A 19,804-nucleotide genomic window follows, 5' to 3' on the forward strand; every position below is an offset into this window, starting at 1 on the left:
GCATTCAGTCCCATTTAATAGAAAACAGTTTTAGTCCAGTAGCAAACAAAATGTAGTTTCTTCATGAAGATACGGAATAAGACACTATCCTGTAAATCAAAACAGGATACATGGAAATATGTTTCTGTGAACACTAAGTGAAGTGGAAGTGTTACAGTAAATAGTCTTTATTTGCTGAAGAACACTAAAAATTTTTAAGATGACCTTCCTGTCTCACCTTTTAGCACATTCCTCTCTTATAGTTTGTTCCACAAGCATTACTGTTTTCACACACATAGAACTGCCACAAGTCTTACTGAAGTAAACGAGACTTGCAAGGAAATACAATCTTACAAAATGTTATTAAATTGTGGTTAGCATAAGTGGGAGAATATTATTACCTCATGTCTGATAGTCTCTTTTGGTAAAGCTTCTATTACAGCAAGAAGAGTTTCTAGCCATGCACTGCTGACACCTGTTAAAGAAATGAATTATATGTTACGTTGTACATACAATGAGTATAATAAAATATACATCAGTTTTACAAAATTAGTTCCCACTTTTTACATGCACCTCTTCAAGGAGCTATATATCTAAAAGCCACTAAATTAACATTCAAGACTTTGAACTAAGAAGTAGGATAGGTGAGAAGCAAATTCTGTCCCGATTCCTTTTACCTTTTCAATTCCCGTACAAAAATAATAACGATCCTGTTTGTTTTGAAAAGATAATTACCCTCATTTAAAAGTATATTCTTTTCTTATGCCCACTGAAACTTTCTCGTTTTACAAAAGGCTGGGGTTTTTTTCCCCTTGTATCCTAAAAATAGTGTCAAAGAAGTTAAGAAAAACTAATCATCACAGAAGAAATGTCAACAAACCTCCCTCCATTTTCTCAGCCACAGAATTCTGGTACTTCAGAAGAAGCTTGGACTCAGTAATAACTTCAGGATTTAGTCCTTCAGACAAAGTGGTATTGTTCACTTTGATCTGAATTGCATTCAAATATTTTTAAAAAAATGTAAGTGGTCAGCATGCAAAAGTCTTTTCATTCATGCAAGTCTAAATACAAAGTCAAGGTGACTGCACTCACTGTTTTACACATTATTGTACGGTCACTAAGGAAACAAAACATATAGAAGTAATCAGTCATCAGTACAGTTGTACAGCCCTGACCTGCATCTCTGTGTTCCAGGTTCTGGAGAATGATGTGTAGGAAGGAGTGGGAGTACGTATGAATGGACACTGACTCCTCTTGCAGAACAGTCAAAAACGAAACAGCAGCTGTTAACTGCATTTCCACTCCTGCAACGTGCAGCACCTCCTGTATAATTACAAATTATATCAATTTGGAGCATGAGGCAAAAATGTACTGAAAGAACATTCAAATTTTTACATTCACTTCTAAGTTTACCTTAGTTTACTACAAAATTGCCTGTAAAATTATTTTCTCTTAACAGCAATTACTTGGAGAAATTAAAATCTTTTACATTATAGCACAAACCTTTTAAGAAAAATAAAGTTAATTATAACTTTTTTTGTGACTTTCAGTTTCATCAATGCATATGTGTGGATTTTTCTACTTCAGAAAATGACAGGTAAAAACAGACCAGCCAACAATTGCACTTCTGCTGTTAATGCACATGAATTAAAAAGAAATCTTTCATTCATCCAGTGAGAGATACTAACACAGCAGACAGCAATTTGAATTTCGTCCCTTGCCAACTGACATGTAACACAAATGAAAATGTATATATGGATATATACATATATAGATATAGTCTTAAGAATAAAGCAAGATGAACTAGAATATATATCTAGGTAACTCAGCATTTACTAGTACTTTGCTTTAACAGAAAAGAAAGAATATAATTAATTAGGCTGTCTTTAAAAGCAGTAATTCAAAAGTTAAACAAAGATAATATGGGAACGAAATATTAATAAATTTTTTGAATGAAATAAAAAAGCAATTTAAATTCAGACTTATGCACATGCCAAAGACCTTGCAGGATGCAATCCATGACATAGCATTCATTGTAAGTATATACATATCTATTAGCTAAGTGAACATTCAATTTGTTTATTTCCCTAAACATGTATCTCTGTCTCATGAGAAAATACAGTGTGTTATTCTACTACTAAAGCATTACACTCATTTTACGACTGATTCCCAACTCGGTAAGAGTTTAAAGCCCATGCTTCCTATTTAACACTATAAATACGTGGGTTTGTTTCTTTTTTTAAAGTGTTTGAGATGAACAGTGTTTTCTCAGTTCACATATCAAAAATTGACAAGGTAGTATTTTAATTTAAAAAAATAAATCAGCCTAGACCAGATTAAGTAAATATCCACTATGCACCTAAGCATTATATAGCAGAGGAATTTTGCTGAGAAAAGACAGTTTGCAGAGAACATCTGATAAATTATTTAGTAGACTTTGCTTACTTCAAAGTAAAACAACAAGAAGTTTTCATTACACAAATGTCAACCAGTTTGTATGTGCAAACGTACAATTTTTAGTTTATCTGATTTCAAAAAGAATCATTATATATCTCTCAACAGCTGTCTCAGTTTACAGCCATGTATATTCGTAAAAGAATTCTCTGTGCCTCTGCTCCCCCAAATGAAAAAAAAAAAACCAAACGAAACCAGCCTTGTGCAGTTTACCAATCAATTTTGGTAAAATCCTTGCATTCAATATCCATGGAAACAGCCCTTTTGTTACCTCCACAGCCTATCTCTGTATTTGTTCCTCCATTGTTATTACTAATGCCACAGCCAAGAGTAAGGACACCCACCAATCTTGTACTTTGAATGTTCCTGGGATCAGAATGTCTATGCATACTGTTCTGGGAGTTTGGCTTACACTTGTTTAAAAAAAATATCCCCCAAATTATCAAAAGAACCATCTACACACTGTAGATGCTAAGGCACCGCTGCAGACCAGAACATAACGTATCTGAATTCAATATCATACACGTATTCACTTTGTATGCAATGCAAACAGGGTTACTTACCATCAAATAAAGCTTCCAAATAGTCTCCTCCACAGATCCACACAACTCTGGATAATCATGTGTGAGAACACATTCTCTGGATGTGCCTCCTCATGGACCTCGGGAGACATTGAAATGTAAATTTCTAGACTGCTTACACACCTGCCTGTATTGATGTTTGCACTCAGAACTGTACAGTTCCACATATGAAAATGTATGGGTCTCCTCATTCCAGTTTCACTGAACTTGTGTGACTTAAATTTACTTAATATAAATTTATTTATTTAGAAAGTAATATGGTTTTCCATACATGGATCCTCCACAGATTCTCATTCTGGAGGAAAAAAAGCTTTTCCTGTCTATCTTATTCATACAAATGTATTTAATGGAATTTAAGGGTATTAGCATGTTCTTGAACTATCCTAATGTCTACAGGTTAAACTCAGGCATCAAAACTTGAAAAAGTTAGAAAGCCTGGCTTATTCCAGTAATTGGAAAACAGAAAATTCACCTCTAGTTTAAAGCACTTTATGGCCTGCAGCAACAGAATTCTCTTGAAAGAATGCTGCAAGTAGGAACATAGTCAATCATTTTAGTAACTGCATCAATATGACAGAAATCTTCATTTAGGACTAGAAAGACACAGAAATAATGGAGATTACAGAAGCTCAAAGATACAATGAGGATGGACCTTAAAATCAATGTTAGGTATAAGACAGGGTGAAAATTACTCCACCTCTTCTTAAACTATAAAATCAACTAGGGAAAAAGAAAAGCTTTCAAGTGGAGACTGATATATTAGGAAAATAAGTAATGGGGAAAATGAGCTTGGAACTAATCAGACAGCACTGAATGAGGCTTGATGTATACGCTTCAACAAAAGGAGCCATAGTTTTCCGCAATCACAGTATTTGGAAAAACCTCTTTATTAGTCAATCTGATACACACCTGTAATCTCCCTCCACTGCTTTTGTGGCAGTGCCCAAAAACAGAAAACAGGGAAAATACTACTAACGTCATTTGAAAGGAGCCATTTGGTGCACAACAAGAAATGCTGAGAAGAATGTCTAACCTTTCCCTAAATCTGCATTTCAATGACTTTCAAGGTTCATGAGGAGGTGCATGCAGAAATCCAGAGCGTGGGGATCTCTATACAGAAGAACTCATACAAGGATGCCACTTCATTTTAACTATAGAATTTTAAAAAATATTTCATAATCTCATTCCTACGTTAACATCTAAATTGTATATGACGTATTCATTTTATTAGAATAACCAAAATACTGACACCCAATTTAATCATTACATCTGGCACAATTATCAACATATTCTATGTTTGATTTTGCTCATCTCAGGCCTAAAACACTTATGTTAAATATATAAAGGGTCTTTGATATAATTTTAATTTAAATAGTTTTTAAGGAACAATAAGCAATTTGCATATATCCATTTCTATATTTATATATAAAAGTAACCAAGTTTATCAACTTCTCATAAGTGAAATAAAAAACTGTAATGTATCCAGCCAGAACATTCCTTGCATTTATTTCTTCCTGTATTTGTTTTATCCTCAGCTCTAATAAAATACAGTATTTATTTTTGCATTGGGTTTCTGCAAGTATTGTTGCAGAAATAAGTACATTGGTTTCCCTACCCAGTTATATGGTGACAATACTTTCAGATAAATAGCACCCTGAAACTACTATATAACTCATTTTTCATGTGCAAATTTGAATTCACAAATAATTTTTCCCAATCTACAGAAGTGAAATCAAGTGCAGTAATTTAAGTCATCTTATTTCCCTGCAATGCCAGACTACATTTGCAAGACTCTAATCGCAGTTGAGTTCAATTATGCCTTCATAGACAATAATAGTTTCCATTAAATGGTCAGGACTATTCCTCCGATAAAAGAAAAAGAAAGAAAAAATAGGTCAAGTGGTTAATGATGCCAAATACCATTTTGCAGTTAAAAGTGCAGAGAACATGGGTAAAATAGAGCTGTTCTTCTATTACAGATTAAATAAATATTAGATAACGGAGCACCATTGCTTTATAAGTGTATAGCCACAGAAAGAAATTTAAGTCATACACATTCCAGAAAGTTTCAATTTATAAAGCTTAAACCTGAAAGGAACAATTAGATTTAAACTGACCTTATTATATTTCACTCTTTTACCTCTGCCTTGAGCCCATTAACTTACGTTCCATTTAATTTATCATCTGGAAGGCATTCAGTGTGGATTTAAATGACACTGCAAGATGAAAAACACACTACTTTTCTCAGTTACTTGCTCAAAGATTGATTTGATTTATTATTAAAATTGTCTGCTTCATTTCTAAGATTTCTGTCTTCAATTCCTAACTCTTCTTTCTTCATATACTGTTTTTAGTTGAATGTCCTTTAATATTACACAGGAAGATATTTTTACAAAGTAATTAAGTAACACCTGATCTAATCACACTGAATTCCAACTCCCACCATACAAATATTTTCCAGACCCTAGGCCCTGATCATGCTAATCATCACCCTTCTAAATTTTTTTCTCCATCCCTATATAAAAAACCTAAGACTGGAATCAGAAACTGTATTCCCATATTAGACTTTTTATTACAGACAGAGGGGCAAAGACTTCTCCATACCCTGACAAATAAGGGTAAAAAAAAAAACCACACAGCGTTTCTTATTACTCCTTCATTTCAGGAAGAACTCCACTCTCAAAGCAGAAACACCAGAGACAAAAATGGTTGCAGTATGTTTAACAAAAAATAAATTTAAAAAAAAAACCTTTTCTTAAAGCCAGTAGGTTTGTTTAGGGAAGAATGCATTATGAACACCAGAATAACATGTAGTAGTAACTGCAGAATCTTGGTGTAAGTTAAAGGGTTTTCAATTACTTTGCAACTTCATGTCATTCCTTTTTCTCAAAGCATTTTTTTTTTAATACATATAAATATATTTAAACAAACTACTTATTGACCTACATCTTATAGCACAGAACACAGTAACTAGAAGTACTTTAATGTTTTCTAAACAATCTGTCAGTCTATACTAGTCCTCAGTTCTGAGGACAGCTATTTCTTGGCCATTTGCTGAATTTAAATAATCAGACAAAAGTTGGAACAGGTCCTCTTAAGAAACAGGAGTTTCCTGGGATCACAGAAGTTTCAGGAGATAATATGAAGTTGAAAGGTAATATTCTCAGAATCACAGAATGGCTGAGGCTGGAAGGGTCCTCTGGAGGTCATCTGGTCCAGACAGCTTTTGAATACCTCCAGGGAGGGAGACAACGTCTTCTCTGGGCAACCTGTGCCACTGCTAGGCCGCTCTCTGGTGAAAAAGTATTTCCTTATCTTCAGAGGGAGCCTCCTGTGTTTTGGTTTGTGCCCACTGCCTCTTGTCCTGTCACTGGGTACCACTAAAAAGAGCCTGGCTCCATTTTCTTTGCATTCTCCCTTCAGGTATTTATATACATTGATAAGATCCTCCACAAGCCATCTCTTCTCCAGGCTGAACACCCTCATCTGTCTCAGCCTTTCCTCATAGGAGAGATGCTCCAGTCCCTTAATCCTCTTCATGGCCCTTCATTGTACTCTCTCCAGTAGTTCCCCATCTTTCTTGTACTAGGGAGCTCAGAACCGGACACAGTGCCCCAGGTGTAGTAGAGTAGAAGGTGGAGCAGAGGGGGGAGTAGAGAGGAAGGATCGCTTTCCTCAAACTGCAGGCAATGTTTGTCTAATGCAGTCCAGGATGCTTTGCCACAGGGGCACATGGCTGGTTCATGTTCAGCTTGGTGGCCACCAGGACTCCCATGTCCTTTTCTGCAATGCTGCTTTTCAGCTGAGTGGCCCCAGCATTTATCAGTGCGTTGAATATTACTGAGTACATCTACCACGTAGAATCTAAGACTCCTCTCCAGTAGGGCTTGCATTTAAATATCCTACAGAAGAATATTTGCTAAGTAATCATGTTGAGGACACATTTATTCCTCATCTTTCAGTCAATCAATTCATAACAAATGAGCAGAATATTAACTCATTAAATTAGTTTTTCACAAATACTGAATTGTCTCTTGAGCAGCCTCTTAAGACCAGGAGACAGAGGGAGGATTCAGTTTAAGACTAATTCCACAGCAGTAAGAAATATGCCAAGTAATTTTTCATAATATACTTTTTCTGGAATTCTTTTATGAATATAATGTTAAGGTAGATGCCTTGAAGGTAAAAAAAAAAATAAAATCTGAAAGATACATATCCACACACCTTTTCAATAAAAGAAGCAATTCACTTCTTCAAACCTTCAGCAAAGAAAACAATGAAATATAAACAAGAATTTACTAGAACAAACAAACATCATTTTCACATGGACTCACTTTGCTATTTAGTAATCACCTCTTTGGTAGATAGAAAACTATAAGCATGTGACCTTTGTTACTAATATATACTTTCTTACACCTGGCAATGAGTTTCTGATACAGATATAGCAAGAAAACTCACAGCAGCTACTACAGAAGACTTTTTCTTTGCATCCTTGAAGTGCTTGAGACAGAGAAGACAACATAGCTGATGAGATTCTTAACATAACTCAAATTTTCAGTTCAATGTATTTTAGATCATCAAATTCATATTTAGGTTGAGCCAGTAACTAAACTCCATCTTTCTGAAGTAAGTGATCTAAATACTCTTCTTAAGCATTAGTTGTTTCCAACAAGAAAACATTCCTGTTGGCAAATTGTATTAACAAGGGAAACAATTTAAAATTATATGGGGAAAACCCCCTAAATTCTACAAAGTCTCCTGGTAAAATCATGGCTGAATCACACTACTGAAAATGTCAAACATATATCTAAAAATGTGTGGGGAAACTGAGTCTGTCCATAAACTTATGAAAACAACTCAATGCTTTGAAAATAAAATTTCTACAAGAAACCCTTATGATTTTTACCTCTTTTCCCATAGAGAGCACATACATTCAAACAGCTACTACAGCTGAACAGCTACTAACAAACACAATGTTCCTTTAGCTAACAATCTGTATAAATTAGAACCTGCTTTATATCAAAGTGATCAATTGCATGAGACCAGGCAAGAGACTGTTCTACATCAAAACTTTGATTTAATCACACAAAAACTGTCCATGGTATGAGTAAAAGACTGACAGTGCACTGATCCAATGAAAAAAAACCCTCAGAAATTTGCTAGTACCAAAATAAACTTTCAGATATTTGATAGCCAAAGCAATGTATTTTTTCCACTGAGCTGGTAGCCTTTAAAACCACTGAAAATCACTCTAACAGGCAGGTAACATAATCAAAGCCTTAATTCCTGATGTCGTCTTACATAGAAATATTAGTTATTTAGAGTTGTTTAGCTTTACGGTTATTAGGCTTTGCATTTGCATTTGTTCTCATTTGGCTGAAGCTGCTCCTTAAACTACACCTTAAATGAACTTTTTCATTTCTTCTAGGCAAGGGGTCATACCTGGGGCAGAGTGGAAATACAGCGATTTTTATCTTCCTTTAAATCATAGAATCACTGAATGGTTTGAGTTGGAAGGGACCTTTAAAGGTTATCTAGTCCAACCCGCCTGCAGTGAGCAGGAAAATCTTTAGCTCAATCAGGTTGCTCAGTGCCCTGTCCAACCTGACCTTGAATGCTTCCAGGGATGGGGCTGCTACCACAGGGCAACCTGTGCCAGTGTTTAACCACCCTTATCGTAAAAAATTTCTTCTTTATATCTAGTCTGAATCTGCCCTCCTTTAGTTTAAAACCATTATGCCCTGTCCTATCATTACAAGCCTTACTAAAAAGTCTCTCCCCATCTTTCTTATAAGCCCCCTTTAAGTACTGAAAGGCTGCAATAAGGTGTCCCCAGAGCCTTCTCTTCTCCAGCTTAAACAACCCAAATACCCTTTATACAAACATATCTGTATATAGAATTACTTCATAACATTACATGGCCAGCATGCATCTACCACAGCCAGCAATGACTTACGAAAAACGTGGAGGACAGCACATGAAACTTCAGCCAGCTAAAAGCAAAGTATACATTTCTGGGTAGCAGCATGAAAATCTTAACGTTTGGATAGAAGGAAACTGAGAACATCAAATGAACCATTATGACCGGCTGGCCCTCAAAAAGAGTCCTCAAAGACCTGTCAAAACACTGGTAAATCTTTAAAATATGTAAATAGTATTAATTCTGCTTTCTTTTCCTGTTGTAATATTTTTCAAAAAATATAATACCTACAATATTGTGTAAATTCAGTGAATCAATGTGGAAGACCTACTGAACATACTCCTAGAGAGTGAGTTTGCAATAAAAGCAGAATTTTTTTGCCTTTGTTAAAACACTTATACTGGCAGAAAAAGATACATTCAAACCTCAGATACATTCAAACGTCATTACACACAACTTACTCTGATTTTCGGTAAAACCCGACGAAGTGTTTCTGCAGGATTCTGTCGCATCAGGACTGGAAGATTTGCCACCACACTCGTTCCTTGGATATCCTGGCCAGAACTTACAAAAATATATACATACAAAACATTACTCCCTCGGATGGTGAGAAACTCACAGCTTTCATTTAAAAAAAAAAAAAAAACACCAAACAAACCAACAAACTCACATTACCCAGGTTATTCATACAACAAATCAAGAGAGGCACTACTTTTTTTATATAGTATGTAGTAGAAAAAAAACATGAAAAAAATACCAACCATAAAAGCTGTTATGTATCATGTCTAATATAGAATGTTACAATTTTTAGTGCGGCTTTGGAAAAAAAAAAATGTTTGAAAGATCTTTTCAACCTGGATGACTGAGGCATTGGTTTTGTGGAAGCTTCTGTATTATAACAATACAAGTGATAAAGCATAGGAAGGGGACAAATAGAAGATATAAATGAAAACTACACTCAATGTACAAAATTTTAAGAGAAATCTACCATTTTTTCCTTTTGTAGGGAAAACAGTCAGATGTATAATCACATGTATATAGACAAACGTGATTAAAGAAGGATGCAAAAACTTGGTTAGATTACAGATCTTGTACGTTTCTCCTCATCCTCTCTCTCAATGGCATCCAACAATTGAGGGGAGAAAAAAAAAAAAAAAAGCAGGATAGGAGCAAAACTGTAGGCAGCAATGAAGAAAAGACATGAGACGAAAACAAAAACTACCCAAATGGATAAACTTCTAGAAAGGAATCCATTTTGCTGAACAAATTCAGATTAGTTTCAACAGCTAAGCAGCTCAATTTTAAATAAACACATAAAGCTTAACTGTATACATGCAAGCATTTTTCTTAGTGTAACACTACAATTAAACTAAATTTTATTGTAGTGTGACACTACAGTATGCTTATATACATAATTTTAAAATAAATTCACAGTAAAACTACTTTTAAATAATTCCGTATACCACTCCCCATCCCATCATGATTCCAAGTTTTCTTAGTGAAACATATGAGCTCAGGGAAGGGGACTAGGTACATAAATTGGTCACAGGACAGTAGATTTGCACAACCATTTTCCAGTTTTGTTCTGCCTCTGAAGTATGTTAGAGAATTCACAGTTAAGATGCAAAGCCTTTCTGCAGTATTTAGAGCTGAAAAGATCTTTACACATTCCATTAATATTCTACATCATCCTTAACATCCATGTATTTCAGAAGATCAAATGAAATTATAGGTACAGTCAAGCAGGCCAATTCAGATCTATTTTGTTAAATGCATAAAAATGTGCTTTTAAAAATTAGGATATGTTTGGATAATAAGCAAGAAGCAGAAGTAAGAGCTTTGGTTAAAATCAACAGAGAATAAAATACCTCAACAGAAATATTGTAATATCCTACTGGAAATTTGCACTTTCTAATTTCCCAGCAAAAATATTCAATTAGGTATCACCAACATTAACTTAATTGTGTTTAGCAAACTGCAATTTCAGTGTATTTTTGAAAGACCGTATTCTTCACTATCGTCGCAAAGATAATTTTCTGTGTTACAAGGAAGTACATTCTGGAAGATTAAGTACAGGCTGGAAGGAAGAAGTCTGGGAATTCAAATCCTTTTTGCAAGGTGGAGAGTCACACACACCCCAGTTCACTTTTGTGTTAGGTTTCCATTCTGCTGATGGGTGTAATTGCCTAACTACCAACTACAAACTATCATGCTGTATATGGGTCTTAACATGGGAAAACCCCAACAAAATCTTCCCCTTCCAGAAAGAATAATCTTGCTATAGCAGATATGTCTCATTTTTTCTACAGAATAACACAAAGTGACTATAATTTGAAAGTATGTGTCTAAAGCATATATGATGGAATTAACCTAATCTTAGACTGTGTCTGTCTCTAACAAAATTTTCCTTTAAAAGTAATGGAGAGAAACAGGACTTAATAAAGAGTAATTTATCTCAGCCTAAGTAGATGAGATGGACGGTGCTCCTGAAGTGCCTGTTTCTTTCTACCACATATAAAGGCAGATGCAAAGACTAGCTCTCCTGCATGTACCTGCACTGTGACTAAATGATGGCTTCTGCCCACAGAAACACATTACAAGCCTTAGTCCTACAGACATTCATGTTTATGCTTAACTTCACCATTGCAAGTAGTCCCACTGATTTCTCATGTAGTAATTTATTAGAATCATAGAAGATCTCAACTTGGAAGGAACCCATAAGGGTCATCAAGTCCCACTTCCTGCTCCTCACAGGACTACCTAAAACTAAACCATATGACTAAAAGCATCGTCCAGACACCCCCTGAACTCTGACAGGTTTGGTGCCATGACCACTTCCTCAGGGAGCCTGTTCCAGTTGACCAACTACCCTCTCAGTGAAGAATCTTTTCCTAATGTCCACTCTGAACTTGAATTAACATCTTTAGAAATGCCTGTGTGATTATAGCACCTAATTAATATAACTAATTTGGGACAAAAATTAAAACATTCCTATTTCCCCGAGTTCCAGAGCAATCAAGAAGGATCCATCACAAACTTAGTCATGGCAATAACTGTTCTAAATGGGTGCCACACACCACACCAGGAAACAGTATCTTTGCCTTTTTTTTTTTTAAATAGACCATACACACCTTAAATATTAGAAAGATAAGAACCCAAATAGAAGAGTTATAAATTCTAAGATGAGCAGAAAGCTGTGAACACTGTACTGAGGTTATCACACATTGCTGTCATCAGGGCTGCAACATTCTGACCCGCTGAGCAAAATCTGGGAATCATTCCCAGAGTGGAGACTTCACCTTTACTGTGCCTATACATTTACAACAATAAAGAGCAAACAAAAATTACAGCTGGGGATGGAGCTCAACACACATGTAAAAAAAATACAGTGAAATTCACAATATCAGAGTGTAATAACAAAAATATTAATTAAAGAAACCTCAACAGGCTGAAAACAAGACAAATTTAAGATACATAAACTCAAGGTCAAGAGGAAAAGTCTTGACAGAGCATAAAACCAATCATAATTTCCTGTATTTTTGAATATGGGTTATCTTTTTCTCTTGGTATATACCTTACTTTAGGAACAGAGAAAATTACGAATCCAATACTGCATGCTTTTTTAAACACAGTGTGTATTCCAGCTGAGAAAATGTATCAGTGTTTTTGCAGTTTTTTAATCCTCTGTTGTAAATCTGTTTTAATCCTACTACTGTTGTAAAATTAAGCTGATGTGATTTTCTTAAAAAGTGTCAGGAACCAATTTTCTGGCTAGTTACCATATATACCCCTCTATATTTTCAACTGTTGTCTGTAAACACAAGAACGTTGACAAGTTTTGACAGGACAAAGCCACACCAAAGCCCTTTTTAGTGCCATTCAAAACCAGCAAGAATGGATGAGAGTACAGATTTTCAGACTGATTTTAATACTAGCATCCCCACAATTTTATTTGTTAAACATGTATGAGCTCTCTCAATAAAAACATCTCCCAGTAACATCCAAACTCAGTGAAAGGACAGTATTCTGTCAACTATTGAAAATGGCCCTAAATTAATGATTAGTAACTGATCTATTTACAGCTTGTAATATTCTTGCATCAGTCAAAATCATTTTATTATCTAATTTAATGTCATGAGTATTAAAGCTTTATGGCAGATTTCTCCAAGTATCACATAGTAATTCCAACAAAGCTTTAAAGCAGAACTGAGAAATCCAGAGCTCCCAGAGTGGAAAATGGTCACAAGGTGGATGAGGCCCACAACTTCTTACGAAACAACTTGCGTGGAAAAGGTGCATACCTCTGTATTATCCAGCAATAATGCAAAATGTCAAGGTAACTTGGAGAAGCTATTTAATAGAAAATTTTATTCATTTTGTATCAAGATGTAAGAAATCCTAACTGCTAAAAAATTCAGCCAAAATGTAACCTTTATCTATCAGAAATATAAAGGGAGCCTTTCACTTTAAACCAGAAATGCTTAGTGTCTGGCTTGCCGCCAATTAAGAATGTGAAGCAGGAGGCATTTCAACACCTACACAGCCTGTAATTTTCCAACCACAGAAGATTCTTCTTCTATGTCTACCAAAGCAGCTGCACCATAGATTTTCTTTAAATATTAAATACTTCAGGATTACAGTGAATTATTGCTAAATGCTCCAATTTAGACATTTTTGTACTAATAAATATATTAAAATAAATGCAAAATCTTTTCTTGAGAGTCACAGTAAGCTCAATGTTATGAAGGTGCCATTTCTTTATTAACAGTGCTAACTATGGAAGAACTCAACAGAGCCCTATACTTAGAAGCAAGTTAGCTTAACCTCTTTTGTGCTAACAAGTTCCACATAGATAATATCATTTAAATACAAAATTTTAGGACTCATCTGAGTTCATCCTACAGGAGATCCCAGTGACTTTACAATGCTGGTAATCTTCAACCAGGGGGGAAACCTCTCGTGCCTGAACTCTTCTGTCCTAATACTGCCTCTGCAACACCAGCTGCTTCCTGCCAGCTGGCGGTACAGAGCTGGTCTACCTACAAGGCTCCTTGAAGAGCTGCTACTTCTCATGCGCAACTGCAGCACTGAGCCTCTCCCTCTAGCCCCTGCATTTGGTTTTACTTGTTTTTTCTACCCTCATAAATTGAAGTCTACATTATATTTCGGACTGCCTTGAGACTGGAGCAAATCCTCCATTACAAACCACACAAACCATTTACAAACACACAAAGGACAAAAAAGTGACTGGGAGTAGTCAGTCTGGACTTGTGAAGGGGAAATCATGCCTGACTGACCAACTTGACAGCCTTCTACAACAAGATGACTAGCTTGGATGGTGGAAGTTGTTTAACTTATTTTAGCAAGGCTTTTGACATCATCTCCTGTAATATCCTCATGACAGAAAATGATGTGTACCGAAAACTAGCTGAAATATCGAGCTTAAAGGGCTGGGATTAGTGGCGAGGCAGCCATCTGGAAGCCAGCCACAAGTGGTTTACCTGAGGGGTTTACACTGGGGGCAATACCATTTAACAATCTCAATAATGACCTAGATGATGGAACAGAGTGTGCCCTCAGCTAGTATGCAGATGACACAAAACTGGGAGGAGCAGTTGATATACCAGATGGTTTTCCTGCCTCAACAGGCCTGAGAAACAAATCAACAGGGATATTAAGAAGTTCAACAGTGGGAAATGCAAGTCCTGCCGCTGTGGAGGAATAACCCCATATACCACTACAGGCTGGGGACCAGCCAACTGGAAAGTAGCTTGGCAGGAAAGGACCTGAAGGTCCCAGTGGACACCAAGCTGACCAGAAGCCAGCAATGCTTCCTTGTGACAAAGGCAGCTGACAGCATCCTGGGCTACACTAGGAAGAGCATCACCAGCCACTCAAGGGAGGTGATTATTCCTCTCTGTTCAGCACAAGAAACTCGTACACAGACATCAGAGAGTCCATCAAATGGCCACTAAAATGATTAAGGGATTACAGCATCTAATATTTCAGCAGAAGCTTAGACAACAGAGATTTTGAATCTTGAGAAGAAAATGCTTGGGGTTCTTATTTAATATGCATAAAATCTGACGTGAGGCAGTAAAGATGACAGAGGCAGATTCTTTCCAGTGGTGCCCAGTGACAGGACCAGAGGCAATGGTGACAAATTCAATACACAGGAAATTTTCTATGTCAGAGTGCTCACACATTGGAAAGAGTTGCCCAGACAGATGGTAGAGTCTCCATCCTTAGGATTCAAAATCCTGAGTTCAGGACAAGACCCTGAATATATTGCTCTAATTTACATTGCTTTGAGCAGGGAGGTGGACTAGGTGATCTCCAGAGGTCCCTTCCCACCACAAGTATACTATGACTCTATGACTATATTCATGATAGGCGTTTCCAGGTTCACAAACTTCCAGCAAGCTCAGGGCAGAAAATAAGACTTCTTATTACTAAAATAACTAACTACTTAAAATGGATGCTTTCAATTTGAGTTTAATTTTTAAAGCATTTTAAAAAATTGATTCTACAAAATAAGAACAAAAAAGTTTAAAAAGTCCCTGGGTACTTAATTAGGAACACTTCTATCTGGAAAGGGAATGAAGGACTACAGCTTCTTCTACAGCATGAAGAAAGACAATTAGTCACTCAATGTTCCCCAAGAGAATATCACCAGAAAAGAGACTGAAAAAGAGAAGATAGATTTACATCTCTCTTTCTGTCATTTGCACTAGCCTGCAAAACAGGATGGCTGAAGCGGAATACAGCATTGTAAAGAAGACTGAGGTACAATGTTTACCAAGCTCTAACTAAAGCACTGTGTTTATGAACTAACTTTTCTTTAACGCTGTGGTTAACTCTATCAGTTCAGAAAAAATTATTTGCTAAATAGCCATTATTGAATCAACCTCTGAAGTCCGTGCTTTGTGTAACTTAGTTTTACAAACCTAGAAGTTCTGATGGATGGCTGCAAGGGATTACAGTGTTAGTGACAGTATTTTCAGTGTGAGATTCCAAAATGTTCTGTGTTGGTCTAAATCTCCGTTTGTTGAAAACAGAAATAAAAATCTACCGAATTTAATGAGTGGGGGCTTAGAACAACATGATTTATTAGAGAGTGTAGTGATAGAGCAAGGGGTAACCGTTTTAAAATGAAAGAGGGTAGATTTAGATGAGATATTAAGAGGAAGTTTTTCACTACAAGGGCAGTGAGACATTGGAACCGGTTGCCCAGAGAAGCTGTGGCTGCCCCCTCCCTGGCAGTGTTCAAGGCCAGGTTGGATGGGGCTTGGAGCAACCTGGTCTAGCGGAAGGTGTCCCTGCCCATGGCAGGGGGGGTTGGAATGAGATGACCTTTAAGGTCCCTTCCAACCCAAACCATTCTATGATTAAAAATTAATAAAATATTCAATAAGTAATTAGGTATTAGGAAAAAGAAATTCACAAAGAACATTGTCAAACACCGAAAAAGGGTGCCCGGAGTTTGGGGGATCCTTGTCCGGATGAGTTTTGAACATCTCCAATGTATTGAGCAACTTGATCTAACACCAAATTACATTAGATTTGGAAGCTGGCCCTGCTTTGAGCAGGGCATTGGAATGACCTCCAGAGATCCCCAACCACCTAAACTATTCCATGACAGTGATTCATAAATCCTAAACTTAATTTCTTATTCGTATAAAAGCTCAGTATCTGACAGGATTTAGCCTATTCAGAACGACTGAATATTCATTCTCCTCCAGGATTTCTGTTCTCCTGTACAATATACTGGTTGCCAAGGCAAACTAGAACCCCAGATAAATATTTCTGTCAATAACATAAAAGCGCTTGGCCCGTAAGACTTCCTTACAGAATCTTCTTTACTTTTATTTTAAATAATTTTATATAGCATGATGGGTAGACACAGACTTATAACATATTAAACTGCTTTCTACATACTACTCTTGCTAAGTAAAAGCTAACATTTTTACAAGGTGGGTTTTTTTATTTTGTCTTCGTATAATTTCAGGGCTTTGTTAGCAAAAAGGGGAAAGTAGAAAAATGTCTTGAAATTGCAAATATTGATGAGCAATTTTAAGACTAATTTTGATTTTATTTCAAGGCAAATACTCCTTTGATAAAATACAATCTGGTATTTTCTGTAAAACTAGTCTTTTCTTAGCACTAGTGTAAAGCAGTAACTTTCTCTTCTTTCACGTTATGTATGCTTACATTTTAAGTCTACTTCTGTAAATCTAAATTACACAACAGGAATGTCTGAACATCTATTTGACATATATTGTAATAAGTATACTGTAAACAGACCCAGTCCCATGCAAGGATCTGCCGTTTCATTCAAATAACTTCCTTTAAGAGCCTCAGTTGAACGAAGACTGAGAAGCATTGGCTGTACAAATATTAACACAGTCTTGAAACTATATTACTACAAGGGAGATTTTATAGACCGTAAGTGCTGTACAAAATTGTTTGTACATTATGCTCTACTCTGTTGCAAATGACAAATAAAAGTATCTAGAATCAAAGCGATGCCTTATCTGATAATTTGCCCTTGGATTTGAAACTGCAAAGATACACAAGATATTTGGGATATATTTTTAAAATCAGATATTGGATGTACCAAACTGCTTACACTTATGGCATTGTACAGTAGCTGATTAAAAAAAAAAAAAAAAAAAAAAAAAAAAAAAAAGAGGCTTCTCAAAAAAAAGCTAGTACAAGAACTTAAAATCATTACTCATTTAGACATACACATGTACATAATTAAAGATCTATGTCTTGTATTAACTATTTTATGTATTACAATGAATCTTCTGTATTAAAATACAATATTGGGGCTCCTAAGCTGTATGCTGCTGTCTTCACTGTCAGAACACCTTTTGAAGAACGCAGTTAGCTGAGCACCATATGTAACAACCTCAAAACTAATTTAAATTGTCCTAGAAGCCAACGGCCTTTTTCTGTATGTACTAATACACTGTAACATTTATGTATGCAAGCCTTCATACATGAAACATGATAATATGCAAGATTCTAGAATAAGGATACAAATCAGGCTGTAACTAAGTCCAAGACTGTAATGGGGCCAAAGAAGCATAAGGAGTTTTGTCCTATAACCCTTCCCTCCCTCTATTACCTGTCTAGCCAGATCAAATAAAGAGAAGAAACCTTATTTTCAGGCTTCTATAATTTTGCTGAAAATAACATAGAATAAAATGAATCTGAAAATGTAACACCTGATTAACATCCATTTTCAAGAAGTCAGAAGTCCTGATAACACCACATATGAACAACTTCTTGCAATTGACATTATGACCCTTTTATATTAAAATCTCATTTGCAAAACCACTTTCTCATCCTGACCTTCTACTTCAGATAGATGTGCTCATGGCCATTTTACAGCACATCTGAATAAAATCTATATGATCTATACATTAAAAAAAGAATAAATTAATCTGATCTTAGTACATATCATGAAACTTCTAGTGCAATTAAAGTAAGAATGGAAAGCCCAGATTTAGCTGCACATTAGTTTTGCATTCATAGCAGCCTTATTTACCAGGATCCGTTTGGTCAACTGAAGCTTTTATTTCTGTTTGCTTGCTGAACAACTGGCAAAGAGGGAAAGGATTTATAATTCATACAAATACTCCTTTCTGTTCCTGAGCCAAAACAAATATACTATAATGACACAATAATTTCATTCATCCTAATATCATCAGTTTCCGTGAGTTTAGATACTAATTACTGTGAGGAAACATCAAGCTTGAGGAAACATCAAGCTTTTCTCCCTTGAATTTTAAGAAAAGTTTCAAGAATATAAAAAGTGCCTCAAAGGAACACATTTTTCCTCTCAAGTATTACATTACTATCTCCTAGAAGATAAGTGTTTCCTCTTCCTTAAATGACTTATAACACATATTCCATTTTGTATGGTCTCTGTGTAGAATTCATCTTGGTGTTTTTTATTTTGAGTCTAAATTTGAAAAGTAAAACCAGTCTTTTCACTCCAAGATCAAGATAATGCAATTTCCAGTACCTAGGTGATATAAAAAGAGCTAGTAGCTGATACTATTTTTCCCTCTGCCCAGTCCTCATTCACTGACTCAGAATTTTCACTTTCAACAAGATTTGTCATTTCACAGCATGCATTATATGATATAAGAACTCTTCTGGAAAAGTACAAGGCCTGTAACTTTTCGACATAGAAAGGGGGGTGGGTGGGGGTGTGTGTGTGTGTGCGGAATCACAGATGCTAATCAAATTCTAGGAGAGTAAATTACTTCTGCTGACCTACATTTATCTTATAGTCTGATTTAGACACAGGATCTCTTAATTCTCCAGTCTTATTTGTTGTATCAGTATATTTCATCCACAGTTAGCTATTTGTGGCATGAAAGACACGAACATTTCAAATCTAAACAGTACTAAAATCTAGAGTCTTCTTCAACTCATGGGTCTTATAAGTGTGGGACATTATAGAGCCAAAAAGCTACCACTTTATTACTTATGTGTCTTTCTATCATGCATTCTCATCCCTTCTGACCGTAACATAGTCCATCTCGTATCAATTTGTGGGTTTTTTGGGTTTTTTCCCACAGCAACCCTAACTAATAGTTGTGGAAGTTGATGAGAATCTTCTCAGAAATTTTTAAAGGTTCTTCACCCAGAAAGCAGTATCTGTACATTTCAGCCTCTCCTTTAGAAGATGGACTTGCAGGTCTAAAAAAATTGTCTATTTTTTCAAGATACATTGACTAGTCTAACAGAAGATATCACTTACCTTCTTCTCATCCTGTGCTATGAGTCTTTTCAACCATTTATTCAAAACTTAACTACGCTACACTAATTCCATTAGGAATTCTGCTGCATA

General features: G+C 35.8%; 1 protein-coding gene across 2 annotated transcripts in view; it reads right to left on the minus strand.

The window, feature by feature from the left end:
* Positions 1-19,804, minus strand: part of PPP4R4 (protein phosphatase 4 regulatory subunit 4) — a 70,432-nt gene that overhangs the window by 35,901 nt on the left and 14,727 nt on the right. For both annotated transcript variants that reach the window (XM_086462613.1, XM_009952711.2), the window contains exons 3-5: positions 9,396-9,498; positions 1,155-1,302; positions 381-454 (exon numbers count right to left, since the gene is read on the minus strand). In XM_086462613.1, the coding sequence (XP_086318739.1) occupies positions 381-454; positions 1,155-1,302; positions 9,396-9,498 (325 nt within the window). The remainder of the gene's footprint in view (positions 1-380; positions 455-1,154; positions 1,303-9,395; positions 9,499-19,804) is intronic.

This window comes from Leptosomus discolor, chromosome 3, assembly GCF_034619465.1.
Source record: "Leptosomus discolor isolate bLepDis1 chromosome 3, bLepDis1.hap2, whole genome shotgun sequence".
NCBI lineage: Eukaryota > Metazoa > Chordata > Aves > Leptosomiformes > Leptosomidae > Leptosomus > Leptosomus discolor.